Raw genomic sequence first — 17,272 nt, 5'->3', positions numbered from 1 at the left:
TTCTTGAATGAAGTCATTTAAGACAGTGAAAAGGTGAATGAAAGAAGAGATTAGATACACATATATCTAGCAAGATCTGTATACAGAAAATCTCATGCACTCCCACAAATACATAAGAAAAAAAAGGATACACAGCATAAAAAAATTGGTCATAACACTTAAAAGGGTATTTCACCAAAGAGGATATCCAGATGGTCAATAAGCATATAAAAATGTGCTAAACATGGGGTGCCTGGGTGGCTCAGCTGGTTAAGCATCTGCCTTTGGCTCAGGTCATGATCTAGGGTCCCGGGATTGAGTCCCGAGTTGAGGGGTCCTTGCTCAGTGGGGAGCCTGCTTCTCCCTTTGCCTCTGCTTCTCCCCCACCCCACCCCCACTTGTTCATTCGTTCTTTCTCTCTTTCTCTCTCTCTCTTAGATAAATAAAAATCTTTTTTAAAAGATGTGCACTTTTCATTTATTCCTTTCAAAACACTATGCAGTATGCAGTATTATAACACTTATTTTACGGATGAGAAAACTGAGATAGTAAGTAACTTGCCCACAGTCTTCCGGTCATAAAGCTACAAAATGGGATAACTCTGGCTCTCTAGATCAACTCTTCATCCCACACTATCTCTGGAAAGATGTATGAAAGAAACTGGAAGCAGTGGTTGCCTCTGAGAAGGGAATAGTGACTGAGAGACCAGCTGTGAGAAAGGCTTATCAGAGTATACTCTAGGTACCTTTTCTTTTTTTAATTTATTTTTTTGCTGACTCCCTGAAGTTTTTTTTAATTTTATTTTATTATGTTAATTACCATACATTACATCATTAGTTTTTGATGTAGTGTTCCATGATTCATTGTTTGCGTATAACACCCAGTGCTCCATTCAATACATGCCCTCTCTAATACCCATCACCAGGCTAACCCATCCCCCCAGCCCCCTCCCCTCTAGAACCCTCAGTTTGTTTCTCAGAGTCCATAGTCTCTCATGGTTCATCTCCCCCTCCGATTTCCCCCCCTTCATTTTTCCCTTCCTACTTTTTTTTTTTTTAACATATAATGTATTATTTGTTTCAGCGGTACAGGTCTGTGATTCATCAGTCTAGGTACCTTTTGAAGGAATTCTCATGTATTATCAAAATTATATTTATTAAAATTTTTTTCTGACTTATAATCTCTGAGCTACACAAAACTGCTTTAACCAGAAAACAAGAAGAACTCATTGCTTTATTAGTTTACCTGATTTAGGATGCAAAGCATCGCACTGGGCATTGTACATGTGTACAAATTCTTGGTGCCTTTTAATGAGCTGTTGTTTATTTCCTTGAATAGATAATCCATGCTGTTTTAACTTTTTCTTTAAATCACGATCTGAGAGCAAGTTATATACAGTTTTGGGCAGAGGCTTCCTTTTGTGAACAGAACTAAAAAGAGGGAAAAAAGAGATCACTTAGAGTTATTGTGCATTATCAAATGCTCTTCATATAAAACAGTTAATTTGCCTTCTGATGGAGTATGAGTGTGACTGGGAAAACAGTGGAACCATTAAGATAAAAATGGGAAAGAGAAGAATTAAATTTGCAAATAAGGTTGACAATGTTGGACATGAAGCATCTGAGGTACCCACAGCACATTCAGATACCAGGGTCTAGGTGGCAGCCAATCTTAGAGAAACATAGGTCTCAGAAAGAGGTCAGGCCTAAAGATGCAGACCCGGGATGCCCATGGAAACGTGCACTAAATGCTGTAAGAACCTCACTTCAGAATCACACTTACATCAGATACCTCCTCAATTCTCCACTGCTTTAAAGCATGTTGTCCTAAAATGTGCCCATGGTTTCCATGCAAAATATCTGCAAAAAACCATTACCTCGGATGATCAGAGTACAAACACTATTGAGATTAGACTACGGATTTAAGAATATATCTGCTTTAGAAAAAGTGCTGATCCACAGGCAAAACTGCCCCCTCAAAGTGGAGGCAAACATTGTACAAAAGCTCTAGATTAAATAAAAGATGTGTTGGGATGGTTAGCTTTACCCAATTATTTACTGTCAATGAAAAAAGAATTCTGAAAGTTGACAGATAGATACTATTCTTATGGCATCATCTTCAAAGAACACGACTGAAAACAATAGCAAGAAATACAAAAGGGTTTTATTCCCTTCAACTTCAATTAATTATATTAACAAATATATAAGGATTACAAATGTATTAGCAAAACTACCACCTGGTTCTTCATTCTATTTATATAATTAATACACTGACAAGCACTAAGCTACAATTTAATATAGCAGAGCCCTATTAAATGACTTTCTTCTGCTCCCTCCAAAAACACCAGTTAATAAACATTACTTCTTAAAATGGAACAGAAGTCAAGCTACCTAAGGGTATCAATGACTTGAGACAATTTTATAAACAGGAACTCCTCAGTGAGCTTTAATCTATTTAATCTGATTATAACCTGGCTCTCTGAGTACATTACTTGGCTCAACACCACGGCAATTAGGTGCTTCATAAATATGCATTCAAAGTAGTCATTACAATTCTAATATTTCAAAATTAAAATACCAAAGTTTCCAGTAAAAATTAATAAGCACTTGAAAGTAAACTGTTTATCCAAAAAAAAACCCATGATTTTACAAAGGACTGGTATATAACTAGTTTGCCTTCAAGGCCATGCTACCCAAACTGTAGTGAATCTTGGAATGACCAAGAGAGTTTATTAAATTGCAGATTCTTGGTCACGTCTCCATACCACCTCCCAGTTCTGATTACATTCTGAAGTGGAGACCTAAAATCTATGTTAACAAGCTTCCATAGGGTAAATCTGATGTAAATGGCCCAGAGACTATACTGAGAGATAGTCCAGTTGAATATATGTAGACTGAAAACAACCAAACATTTTTCTATTAACCAACAGTACCAGTCCCTGACTAAATTATTTTTTTATCCTTTATCAATAACGTCTAAAAGCCAGCGATAACTATTTAACTATAGAAGGACATACAAACCCTCAAGAGATTACATTTTTCTGAAAACTACCCAGTGGGCTTTACAAGACAGGTAAGATTACAGCTAAATAAAATCACAGTGGGTAGCAAGAGCCGAAACATTCTGTAGGAGTTTATACAAGCACACTGTGAGGGATAGTTCATTAAGCCTGTATAAATAAAAAAAAACATTTATTTTATCAAGTATAGACAATAAAACTGATGACTATGAAATTCGAACGGGAAACTGTACTGTTCACTGGCATTTACGATGAAAAGCACCAGCAGAAATCAACAATTTCTATCCAGAATTTTAAAATATGAAGCCTGATAGATGATTCCCAAAACATGAAGGTAACACTGATCCTTCTTCCATGATTTAGTGAAAGTGAGTAATGCATTTAAGGGTCCTCAGAATCTGAAGACATCAAAAGGAAAAATATTCTTTGAATCAACTCTGATATGATTCTACATAGAATGGGTTAAGGGTTATCACCCCTATCAAGGAAATGGCCTGTCAGGGTGTTGTAGATAAAATGTTCTAAATGTCACAGTCTTTTATGTGACCAGACAGACCCCAGGACCAGGATGTAACTTAAGAGTAATACAGCTCAATGTTCTCCTAAGCATATCTTTACAAATTAGTTTTGTAAGATGTAAATTATGATGACAAAAAGGTTTTGGGGTCAAGGGGTGCCTGAGTGCCTCAGTTGGTTAAGCGTCTACCTTTGGCTCAGGTCATGATCTCAGGGTCCTGGGATGGAGCCCCGCAGCAGGCTCCCTGCTCAGCGGGGAGTCTGCTCCCTCTGCCCCTCTCCCTGCTCATGCTCTCTCTAATAAATAAATGAAATCTTGGGGGGCAAAAAAGATTTTGGGGTCAAATAATGTAGTAATTACTGGATTAAATAAAATCCAACAATTACCTTTGATGTAGGACTTCTCAGATCCTTCAATACACTAACTGGTATAGTGAATCTCTTCCTAAGAGAGAGATGATATGCAGTGCTTCTAAACTGCAAGACAGAGCAAATGGCAGGACTACAGTATTCCAAGGAGCAGGGTTTGGAACCACTATTGGAACTTGAACTTAATTATGTATGGATGAGTATGTCTTTGGATAAACTGACAGAACTAAATGTATTAGAAGAAATATGACAGATGCATCTAGAAAAAGAACAGTCCAAGCAAGAGTATCAGTGTTGACTTCTTACTATTCAAGGAGAACATGCTCAGCCTCCACACTTGAAACTCATTCCTCAGGAAGAAACATTTCTTTTTTTTTTTCTTTTTCTTTTTTTTTTAAGTGGGCTCCATGCCCAATGTGGGGCCTGAACTCAGGACCCTGAGATTGAGAGTCACATGCTCTACTGACTGAGCCAGCCAGGCACCCCAGGAAGAAACATTTCTAAGGAGAAATGCAGGTCACCAGATTCTCATGGTTTATGGGAAATAACCCTCAGGATGAAGGAGACAGAATGGAAGAGGTGGCAAATAGTTTATAAAGTACAAGAAGTACCTTGTTAAAGTAGCTCAATGGTTATGCTTTAACTTTCTTACCTTCTGAGGCTTTCCTTCTTCTCCTCACGTGTTAAACAGCTGTCTAAGTGCTTATTAATGTGATTTTCTGGAATATTAACCCCGCAAACAGGACAATCCACTGTATTTTTTAAAAAGAGAGAGACTTTATTATTTACAGAAAGGGCAAAAAGAATGTATAACTTGTCATCTTTTAGCAATTAATATAAAAAAAAAAATCCCAACATTAACATGCACTTAGAAAAGCAGAAGAGAAAAAGAATGACACCTCAGGGCAACAGGATTGGGAGAGACTGTTCACTGAGTAATGGCTAAATTGTGGTAAGTCACATAATTAGAATCTGCGGCCTACAGGAAGAGATTGCAAAAAAGTCTGGAGATTCATTTATTAGAAAATGCTTTGGTTAAGTCTTTTCTACGGAGGTGTGACCAGCCTATAGAACTAATCTTAAGTTTTCCCGTCTAGGAGTCATTCATATGTAGCATTGTAGCAATCATAACAACATGAATAAGATACACCTGGCTGGGGATGAGAGAGTATAGTATGCAAAGCTAAACTGAAGCATTTGTTGGTTTGGGCCAACTACTGTTCAAATCAGCAATAGTTACAAATTCGATTAAGTTAGCTCTCATTTGTAATTACAAAAGTAGTGTTGCCATCAGGAAACACAATCATTCTCAAACTGTTTGACAAAGTTGCAGAGAACTGTGGAAGAATCTTGGGGCCCAGAGGCCACCATGATAAAGGCTGGGATGAAGCAGGAGGTCAGGCCCTCCATCTCTACTTCAATGGAGCAAGGCCAATTTTATCTACTTTATGTGTTACAGTTCATGGTAAGATTTCATTTGAAAAAAACTGGTGTATTGGGAAAAATTAACTATCAAGCTAAAAACACTACAACAAGAACTGTCAATTGATAGACAGACTGACAAAAGATAGGGCAGGAAATGCAAGATCCACATATCCTTAAAAATTTTATTTTTTTTGGGCGCCTGGGTGGCTCAGTCGTTGAGCATCTGCCTTCAGCTCAGGTCATGATCCCAGGGTCCTGGGATCGAGCCCCGCATCAGGCTCCCTGCTCAGCGGGAAGCCTGCTTCTCCCTCTCCCACTCCCTCTGCTTGTGTTCCTGCTCTCGCTGTGTCTCTATCAAAATAAATTTTTTTAAAAGATTTTATTTATTTTTTTGAGAGAGGGGGAGAGATAGCAAGAGAGCGAGCACATGAGCAGGGGCAGAGGGAGAAGCAGATTCCCTTGCTGAGCAAGGAGCCTGATGCAGGGCTCAATCCCAGGACCCCGAGCCCCTCCTTACAAAATTGAAACCCTTGAATATTAATACGCTAACTTCAATCTAAGTGTAATAACCACTAATTGCAGGGTGCCTGTGTGGCTCAGTTGGTTGAGCATCTGCCTTCGGCTCAGGTCATGATCTCAGGGTCCTGGAATCGAGCCTGTGTCATCAGGCTCCGGCTCAGCAGGGAGTCTGCTTCTCCCTCTCCCTCTGCCCCTCCCAACCGTTCATACCCTCTTGTGCATGCTCTCTCTCTCCCTCTCCCTCAGATAAATAAATAAAATCTTTAAAAAAAACTAAAATGAATAACCACTAATTGCCCTGCACTATGTATGATGTGGGCGTAGCAAAGATGTCTAAGACATAGCTTCTGCCTAAAAGGTGCTCTGAACTTCACGGGTAAGAGGAAACATGGAAACAATAGGTTAAACAAGCTGATCGAGTCATCAAAAAAGCAAACTATACATAAAATAGTCCAGAAAACAAGTGGCATAACACTTTCGTGATGTGAGATGTCAATATTGTCTAACATAACCAAAGAATGGTTAGGATCTGGATAGAGTTTAGAAAGATAAAACAGGGGTCAGCAAAACTTTTTTTTTTTTTTTTAAGAGAGCAAGAGCGTGCAGGTGAGTGAGCATGGTTGGGTGGGGATCTCAAGCAGGCTCCCTGCTGAGTACAGAGCCCAACGCAGGACTCAATCTCACAACCCTGATATCACGACCTGAGCCAAAATCAAGACTTGGACACTTAACCAACTGAACCACCCAGGCACCCCAGCAAACCTTTTTAGTTAAAGGCCAGTTAGTAGAGATTTTAGGCTCTGCAGGCTAGATGGTCTGTGTTACAACTACTAATCACTGCCATGGAGCATGAAAGCATTCATAAACTATATGTCAACAAATGGGTGTGGCTATTTTCCAGTGAACCTTTACTTATAAAAATAAGTGTCAAGCCAAACTTGGCCTGCAGCTTGTAGTTTTTCCAATCTCTGGGTGTATTCAAGGAATAATGGGAAGATCAGTTTGGCTAGCGCAGAAGGATTTTTGAGACGGGGGTCAGACATCTAGAGGAGGGGTCAAATTGTCTATGGCTATAAATGCCAGTCAGAACAGCTTGGAAGTGTTCAAAAAGGGGTATAAGAAGATAAAAGGAGCTCGTTAAGATGAAACTGGAACTGATATGAAAGATGAGGAGGGAAATTAAAAGCTGAAAAATAAAAAGCTACTGCCATAGTTAAAATATGAGCTAATTAAAATTGTTCCATTTTTCCAGCAATCAGCCTGAATTCCTATTCTGTGAGAGAGAAAGAGTATAAAAATATCTTGCAGCATTGCCTACATCAATTTCTGAGACTGTTATAATGTGAAATCTGGTTTGTCCTTTCCCATTCCATCCCCCTCAAGATGCTTATTTATTCTCAGGTCATATGGGATGAAAAGATTTCCATTAAGTAAGAAAATACATATATGAAAATAATTTCCTACCTTTGGTAACCTGTTTCAAAGTTGATGTAGAGGGTGTCTCAGGAACATGAGCATCTAAGGAACACGGAGTTGCCTTTTCTATAGATGTCTCTTTGGTCTTTGAAGAAGTGCTCACCTCTTTCTGAGGGGTGCATTTACTCTCATTCTCTTTTATCAACAACTCTGATGAGGAACCACCAGTTTCTCTGATCAAGAAATTCTCCATTAACCTGCTTCCTTGCTTTAAAGAATGTCTGAAGGCTACAGGAGTGTGTACTTTGGAAGCAAGGTTCTTTGAAGAGGAAGAAGCAGGAGATACGGGTGGTGACTCTAAGGCAAACTGCAAAAGATGATTCCTTGAAGCACAAAAAACACAATGGATAATGAAGATGTCAACTTATATACAATAAGCTTTACTTATTAAGTTAACTGACACAAGCTGTTTACCCAATTAACTGACACAAGCTGTTTACCCAATTAACACTTGCTTCTGTGAAATACAGAACTTACTCCATAATGACAGCCAAACCAGTATTTCTTCAAAGCAATAAATCTGACTTAAAAAGCAGTTAATCTTTTATAAAGGAAAATGGAGATACTTCAGAATCTGGCCATGAGGAATACCTGGTATGAGACTTACTCTCCAACCATACGTAACTTTAAAATCGAACAAAACATACAAAACAAATGTTTATAGCATGGACTATAGTCAATACAAGGCTCCAGTCACTGAAAGAAAAGAGAAACATGAGGTGATCCAACATTCCCCCAAGAACTTCCCCTGGAAGCATCTTCTCGGAATTAGGTATTGAAATGAAGTCCAAATAGAGACCAGAGGGAAGAGAGATCAGAGTTCTGGGCAAAGATGGCTAGGATTACCCCCAAAGAAAGAGAACCCCAAAAATCTGCAAAGAAATTCTCATTCATTCCTGATCATCTCCAGGGCTTCAAAAGCCTGAGAGAGAGAGAGAGAGAGAACAAGAGAACCTCGTAGGAAGCACATGCTGAGAAGCTGAGAAAAGTTGAAAAGTTGTTGGAGTTTGAGCCCAACCAAATTGGAAAGATCTTGGAAAAATTCCCAGACATTCAGTTGAAATCCCACAAAGGCCACACCTTAGGAAAAAGGACCATACTCTGGAAATATAAAACATTAAGAGACCAAACCCAACAAAACACTAAATAAGGCCCTAACAGAATAAAAGTGAAGAGCTGGTGGGACACCTGGATGGCTCAGTCAGTTAACCGTCTGACTCTCGATTTCAGCTCAGATCTTGATCTCAGCATAGTGAGTTAAAGCCTCGCATTGGGCTCCACACCAGGCATGGAGCCTACTTTAAAAAAAAAAGTGAAAAGTTGATAATTTAGCCACCCATCAGAACAGAATCCAACATCTTTCAAAGGAAGATAATTCACAGCCTCCATAACATTTCATCAAAACACATTTTAAAATGACTAGTCATGCAAAGAAGAAATTAGCCACTAATCAAAAGATCAAATAGTCAATGGAAGTAGATCCAGAGATGATCCAAACAATGGCATTAGAAGGATTTCAAGATAACTACAATGAATATTAAAGAAAAAAAGATGAAAAAAAAACACAAATGAATAAAAAGATAGTGTACTGTTAGGGGGAATTAAAATCCATCCCAAAAAGGATAAACAAAGAAAGTAAAACCTAGGCATATACTAACCAAACTGCTAAAAAATAACAGAGAGAAAATCTTGTACACAACCAGAAAAAAAATAAGACATGCGACCTCTAAGGCATGGTTTCTCAACCTCGGCACTACTGACACTTTGAATCAGAGACTTTTTTGCTGTGAATTGTGCACTGTAGGAATGTCAGTAACATACACCCCACCCTGGGTTGAGACAACCAAAACATATCCAAACATTACCAAATGTCCCCTGGGGTAGGGGTAAAGGGAAGGTAAAATCACTCCCAGCTGAGCACCACTGCTCTAAGAAACAATAAAAACATTACTGACTACTCAACAAAAACAATGAAAGCAAGAAGATAATAGAATGACATCAGGACAACTTTAAAAAGCAAAACTACCAAGAGTTCTATTTCCCTTGAAAATAGTGTTCCAGGGCGCCTGGGTGGCTCAGTTGGTTAAGCGTCTGCCTTCGGCTCAGGTCATGATCTCAGGGTCCTGGGATTGAGTCCCACATCAGGCTCCCTGCTCTACAGGGAGCCTGCTTCTCCCTCTGCCTCTGCCTCTCTTTCTGTGTCTCATGAATAAATAAAAATCTTAAAAAAAAAAAAAGAAAATAGTATTCTAAAGTGAGAGCAAAATACATTCTCAAACTAAGAAAAGCTAAGAGAATTCCTCACTGGCAGACAAGAAATACTACAAGAACTGTTCTTCAGCTTAAAGGAAACAATTCTAGAAGGAAGCACAAAAATGTCAGCAAGAATCAATAGCTCCAGAAACAGTAAATACGTGGGTAAAAACAAAACTACTGACTGTTTTCAACACTAACAATGTCTTGTTGAGATTTATAACATACATGGAAGTAAAATACATACAAAAACATTGCAAAAAAAAGGGAGATTAAATAATATAAAAATACTGTAAAGTTCTTTCATTGTTCAGGACATAATAAAAGTACTAATTTATGGTACACTATCATTAGGATGTATTTCGTCATTTTTTCAGTAAGGACTTAAAAGAGTGACACTAAGTGGTAAAATGTAAAAACTAACAAAGGAAATAAAATAATAAAAATACTCTTAATATTGAAAAGAATGGGCAGGAATAAAGAAATAATTTTTTTTTAAAGGAACAAATGGAGAAAGAAAACAAAAAGCAACATGGCAAACTGTAATCACATTAAATGTAATGGATACATACTTCGAAAGACAAAGATGGTCAGACTGTATTAAAAAGTAAGATACAAAAGATACAATTATATACTGTTTGAAAGAAAACACTTTAAATACAAAGACCCAGGAAGGTTAAAAATAAAAAGATGGGAAGAGATGTACCATGAAAATACTAATGAAAAGGAACATGATATGGCAACATTAACAACAGACAACATTAAGGCAAAAAGTATTATAAGACATAAAGAGGGACATCTCATTTTGACAAAATGGTCAATTTAATTCAAAGCCATAAGGGGCGCCTGGGTGGCTCAGTCGTTAAAGAGTCTGACTTCAGCTCAGGTCATGATCCCAGGGTGCTGGGATCAAGCCCTGCATCGGGCTCCCTGCTCAGCGGGAAGCCTGCCTCTCTCTCTCCCACTCCCCCTGCTTGTGTTCCCTCTCTCACTGTCTCTCTGTCAGATAAATAAATAAAATTTTTAAAAAAAGCCATAAAAATCGTAAATTATATTCACTTAATAGCATAGCTTCAAAATGTATAAAGCAAAAACTGACAACTAAAAGGAGAAACAGCCCATTCACAATACTGTTTGGTTTAAATAATAGTGTGTATAAATCCAAACACACCTTTCTAACTAACAAAACAGATAAAAATCAGTAAGAATACAGAATATCTGAACCAACCCAATTAATCAAACTGATGTAATTAACAAAAAATATTACATCTGACAAATGCAGACTACACATTCTTTTCAAGTATACATGGCACTTTTAACAGCATAGACCACATTCTGGGCCATAAAGTAAATCTCAACAAATTTACAAGGAATGAAATAATTCAGTGTATCTACTCTGACCACTGTGAATTCACATGACACTCAATAGCAAAAAAATAACTACACAATCTCCAAACTTTAAGAGATGCACTTTAGTGTGTTAAGCACCATACTTCCAAATAACCCTTTAGATCAAAAACAATGCAAATTAGAAAATATTCTGAGTTGAATGACTACTTGGAGGTTTGCTAAAACAGTCTAGAAAACGATTTGCAGCTTAATAGAAAAACTGAAAATCAACACTCTAAGCTTCCAACTTAAAACATTAGGTAATGAACAGCAAATTACAACAAAAGAAGGAAGGAAATAATAACAGATATTAATGAAATAGAAAATAAGCATATAAGAGGAAATGAGCAAAGCCAAAAGTTGGTTCTTCGAAAAAAAAATTAGTGAAATTAGTAAACCCCTACCAAGACTGAACAAGGAAAAAAAACAAGTCAAAATACAAACTACAAAAACAAAGAATTATAAGGAGACATCATTACAAATCCAACAGAAATTAAAAGATAATAAGAGGATATTACGAACATTTTATATCAATAAAATCAAAATTTTGATTTTGATTTGAAATGGACAAACTTCTTGAAAAAGACTATTCATCAAAACTGCCAAAGGAAGAAACAGAAAATCTGAAGAGCAGTATTATCTATTAAAGAAACTGAGCTGTAATTAAAAACCTTCCTACAAAAAAAAAAAAAAAAAAAATCCTTCCTACAAAGAGAACTCCAGGCCCAGATGGTTTTGCTGGTAAATTCTACCAAATATTTATGAAAGAAATAATAACAGTGTTACACAAAATCATCCAGAAAATAAAAAAAGAATACTTCCCAACTCATATTAAAGCCAGCATAACCTTGATAACAAAATCTGACAATCACATTGTAGGAAAATAAAATTATAGTCCAATAATACCTCAAATATAGACATAAAAATCATAAATGAAATATTAACAAAATCTGGAGACAAATAAAAAATATAAGGCATCATAGCCAAGTGGGATTTATTCCAGGAACACAAGGTTGGTTTGCTATTTGAAAAATCAATGTAATTCACCACATTAGCAAAATAAAGGAGAAAAACTATACAATCATTAAAATAAATGCAGAAAAAGCATTTGAAAAAAATTCAATACCCATTCATAATAAAAACACTTTAGAAAACCAGGAATAGAAGGAAACTTTTTTTTTTTTTTTAAGTAGGCTCCATGCCCATCATGGAGCCCAACACAGCGCTTGAACTCACAACCTTGAGATCAAGACCTGAGAAGAGATCAAGAGTCAGATGCTTAACTGACTGAGCCACTCAGGCCCCCCAAAAGGAAACTTTCTTAATCTGATAAAAGATACCTTCAAAATAACTGTGCTAGGGACACCTGGGTGGCTCAGTTGTTAAGCGTCTGCCTTTGGCTCGGGTCATGATCTCAGGGTCCTGGGATCGAGTCCCATATCGGGCTCCCTGCTCTGCGGGAAGCCTGCTTCTCCCTCTCCCACTCCCCCTGCTTGTGTTCCCTCTCTCGCTGTGTCTCTCTCTGTCAAATAAATAAAATAAAATCTTTAAAAACAAAAAAGAAAAGAAATGTCTGCTGAAGACTTCAAAAAAAACTGTGCTAATATTATAGTCACTAGTAGAACTTCGGACATCTCCCCCTAAGATTGAAAACAAGACAAGGATATGTCTACCATCACTATTTCTCTTCAAATTGTCCTGGAGGCTCTAGCTTTTGTGGTAAGGGAAAAAAAAAATACACACACACACACACACACAATGGGAAAAAAAGAAAACTTTTTATTTGCAGGTGACATGATTATGTTCATAAAAAATCTGAAGACTCTACAAGCAACTAGAATAAGTGAATTTTTACAAGACCCTGGACATAGTATCAATTAACAAAAATTAATGCCTATATATTAGCAAACAGAAAATGAAATTTTTAAAATAAATACCACTTGAAATACCATCAAAAACATTAAATACCTAAGAATAAATTTAACAAAAATGTGTAAAATTTTTATCTTGAAAACTATCAAATTTGCTGAGGGCAATTTTAAAAAGGCCTAAGTAAAGACATACCCTATGTACATGGAGTAGAAAACTCAAAAGTGTCAACATGCCCATTTTCTCCACATTTATTTATAGATTCAATACAATGCCAATCAAAATAAAGGCAACTTTTTGGGGGGTGGAAATGATACATTCATTCTAACATTTACATGGAAATCAAAGGCCCGAGAATGAAAGTAGTCTTAAAGGAAACCAAAGTAGAGTACTCGTACTACAGATGTTAAGAACTTAACGGCACAGCTACTGTATTAAAGACACTGTAGTATTAGCTGAAAGAGACACAAAGAGAATGCGTCCAGAATTAGTCCAACACACAGAGTCACTTGATTTACAAAGGGGCCACTGCAATTTAGTGAGTCTTCTTAGTAAATGGTGCTGAAGCAACCGAGTATCTGTCGAGAAAAAAATGAAGCCTGACTTTTAACCTCCATCATACATAAAAATTAACTTGAATAGGTTCACAGGCCTAAGTGTAAAACTAAAATTGTAACAATTCTAGGAAAAAAACTTAGGAAAAATCTTTATGACCTGAGGTAGGCAAAGATTTTTTTAAAAAGTAGTAATCATAAAAAAGAGACACAGAAATGAAACAGACTTTGTCAAAATTAAACTGTTCATCAAAAGATACCTTTAGAAAATGAAAAGGCAAGCCAGAGACAGAAAGAAAAAAAATACATATATATGACCAAAATACATAAAGAACTACAAATCAGTAAGAAAAAAACAAACCATTTCTAAAAATTGAGGTAGAAATTGAACAGATACGTCACCAAAGATATGAGTCAATAAGTACATGAAAAGGTACACTAGTCATCAGAAAGTGCAAATTAAAACCAAATGAGTTACCATTTCACACCCAATAAAATGCTTACAACTAAAAGGATTAATGTTACCAAATACTAACCAGGATGTAGAGCAACTGAAATTCTCATATACTGCTGGTGGAGGTGGTCCAACCCAACTGGAAAACTGGCAATTTCTTATGAAGTTCAATATATACCTAGCATATAAGCCAGCAATTCCATTCATAAACATGTACCCAAAAGAAATGAAAACAGATGCCTGCACAAAGACTGTACACAAATATTCACAGCAACCTTTACCACACTAGCCACAAACTGGAAACAATCCAAATTCATCAATAGATGAATAGATAAGCAAATTTTTATATTCATACAACAGATACTACTCAGCAAAAAAGAATGCTTACTGATATAAGCAACAGACAAAAACAGAAAGAGTATATGAAGCAAAAGAATGTATACTGTATGACTCCATTTAAATGCACCATAAGAACAACCTGTGATTAAAGAAGCCTGAGTGACGACTGTCTATGAGGGGGGGAAGGGAGTGACTAGAAGCAGAATAAGGCAGCTATGGTGATGGAAATGTTCTGTACCCTGACGGTAATGGTAATTACACAGATGTATGCATTAACCAAAATCCAATGACCAAATTCAAACTTACTGTACATATTTTGTATATGTAAATTTTACCACAGTTAAAAGAATCAAGAAATAATAAAAATAAAGACAATAATAATTTCAAAAATCTCACTGACATACAACCAGGAAAGCTAAAATTACAATGATTGGAAAGACTAAGTGTTGGTGAGAATATGGAGCAAATGGAACTCTTATACTTTGCTGGTAGTAGTGTACTGATTTTAATAATTTAAAAGATATTTAAAGATATAACTTTAAGGTTATATAACTAGCTTTAAAGATGTAACAAGTAGGGGCGCTTGGGTGGCTCAGATGGTTAAGCATCTGCCTTCGGCTCAGGTCATGATCCCGGGATCCTGGGATCGAGCCCCACGTCAGGCTCCTGGCTCAGCAGGGAGCCTACTTCTCCCTCTGCCTCTCCCCCTGCTCATGCTCTCTCTCTCTCTCTCTCTGTATCTCTCTGTCTCAAATGAATAAATAAAATCTTTAAAAAAAAAAAAGAACAAATAAATGAATGCCTACTTTCTGATCTAGCAATTACACTTGTAGATATATGCCAAAAGATATATACAAGAATGTTCAAAGCAGCAGTCTCTGGAATAACAAAAATCAGAAACAATCCAAATGTCTCCTGCTATTTCCACCACATCTGCAGTTACTTCCCTCCACTGAAATTTGAACCCCTCAAAGTCATCCATGAGGGTTAGAATCAACTTCTTCCAAACTAATGGCATCTACAATGGTGAATCCTTTCCAGAAGGTTTTCAAATGACTTTACCCAGATCCATCAGAGGAATCACTATCTATAGCAGCTATAACTTTATAAAACATATTTCTTAAATAATAAGACTTGAAAGTTGAAACCACTCCTTGATCCATGGGCTGCAGAATGGATGCTGTGTTAGCAGGCACAAAAACAACATATTAATCTCATACATCTCCACTGGAGCTCTTGGGTGACCAGGTACATTGTCAATGAGCATAACCATGTTGTAAACAGATATATTGTCATCCAGGCTCTGTTGTTCCATTTATAGAGCACAGGCAGAGGAGATTTAGTGTAATTCTTCAGGGCCCTGGGGTTATCTGCATGCTAAATGAGCACTGGCTTCAACTTCAAGTCACCAGCTACATTAGCCGCTAACAAGAGAGTCAGCCAATCCTTTGAAGCTTTGAAGCCAGGCGCTGACTTCTCTTTAGCTATGAAAGTCCTAGATGGCCTCTTCTTCCACTAGAAGGCTGTTTTGTCTACATTGAAAATCTGTTTAGTGCAGGCACCTTCATTAATGATCTCCATGAGATCTCCTGGATGACTTGCTGCAGCTTCTGTCTCAGCACTTGCTACTTCACCTTGTACTTTTATGTTTTGGAGATGGCTTCTTTCCTTCACCCTCATGAACCACCTCTGCTAGCTTCACACTTCTCTTCTACAGCTTGCTCACCTCTCTAAGCCTTCACAGGACTGAAGAGAGTTAGGGCCTTGCTCCCCATTAGGCTCTGGCTAAGGGAATGTTGTAGCTGGTTTGATCTATCCAGACCACGAAAACTTTCTCTGTATCAGCAGTGAGTTTGTTTGCTTTCTTATTATCCCCGTGTTCACTGGAGTAGCACTTTTAATTTCCTTCAAAAACTTGGCTGTTTGGCACAAGAGGCCTAGCTTTCAGCCCATCTCAGTTTTCAACATGCTTTCCTTATTAAGCTGAATCATTTCTTGTTTTTGATTTAGAGGGAGACATGTGACTTTTCCTCTCACTTGAACACTTAAAGGCCTTGCAAGGCTTAATTTAAATACTGTTGTGTCTCAGGGAATATGGAGATCCAAGGAGAGGGAGGGAAATGGCCAGTGACTAGAAGGGTCAGAACACATACAACATTTGTCAATTAAGTTTGTGGTCATATATGGGCTATAGTTTGTGGAGCCCCAAAACGATTACAATAGTAACATCAAATATCATTGACCACAGATCATCATAACAAATAATGAAAAATTCTGAAATATTTTAAGAATTGCCAAAATTTGATACAGAGACATAAAGTGAGCAAATGCTGTTGGAAAAATGATACCAAAAGACGTGGCTTAAGGCAGGGTGGCCAAAAACTTTCAATTTGTCAAAAAATGAAATGTCTGCAAAGTACAGTAAAGCAAAGTACAATAAAACAAGGTATAATTGTATACGCTGATAAAAAATTTAAAAAAAGTGGCAGAGAGGGGCACCTGGGTGGCTCAGTGGCTTTGACTCTAACTGCCTTTGGCTCAAGTCATGATCCCAGGGTCCCGGGATCAAGCCCCACATGGAGCTACTCCCTAAGCGAGAAGGCTGCTTCTCCCTCTCCCTCTGCCTGCAGCTGCCCTTGCTTGTGCTCTCTGTCAAATAAATAAATAAAATCTTAAAAAAAAAAAAAGGTGGCAGTTACACTATTGCAATGATAAAATTATGCCCCTCGCCAAAACTGAAACTCATTAACTTCTTCATGCGCCCACTACTTTCGGGGTACTTTCAGCAGTGGAAATATAACAAAGAACAAAATTGTCTGTCCTCACAAAACTTATACTATAGTAAGGGAAGAGATAGGAGATACTCACGACATATATGAAAGTGCTATGGCAAAAAAAATGAAGCCAGTGAAGCCATGCATGAGGAGGGGATGAGCTTGATACTCTTTACAGGATGGTCACAGAAGGCCTCACTGAGAGAGAACATGACTTATGAAAAACAGGGCCAGAAGAAACTGAAGGACTAAGCCATGTGACTATCTGGGAAAACACTGTTTCACCAAGAAATAACATTAATTATAAAGTCTCTAGGGTCAGAGTATGATTGACATG

At 37.4% G+C, this 17,272-nt stretch overlaps 1 protein-coding gene across 1 annotated transcript in view; it reads right to left on the bottom strand.

The window, feature by feature from the left end:
• RAD18 (RAD18 E3 ubiquitin protein ligase) overlaps positions 1–17,272 on the bottom strand; it is a 108,576-nt gene that overhangs the window by 63,879 nt on the left and 27,425 nt on the right. Inside the window, exons 5-7 of the mRNA XM_028101755.1 lie at positions 7,292–7,626; positions 4,536–4,635; positions 1,225–1,409 (exon numbers count right to left, since the gene is read on the bottom strand). Coding sequence (XP_027957556.1) covers positions 1,225–1,409; positions 4,536–4,635; positions 7,292–7,626 — 620 coding nt within the window. The remainder of the gene's footprint in view (positions 1–1,224; positions 1,410–4,535; positions 4,636–7,291; positions 7,627–17,272) is intronic.

Source organism: Eumetopias jubatus, unplaced genomic scaffold, assembly GCF_037043125.1.
Source record: "Eumetopias jubatus isolate StellerSeaLion01/CBP00866 unplaced genomic scaffold, mEumJub1_p1.0 scaffold_1, whole genome shotgun sequence".
Classification (NCBI taxonomy): Eukaryota; Metazoa; Chordata; class Mammalia; order Carnivora; family Otariidae; genus Eumetopias; species Eumetopias jubatus.
Note: the sequence above shows the minus strand (reverse complement) of the source record. Positions and strands in the feature narration are given on the sequence as shown.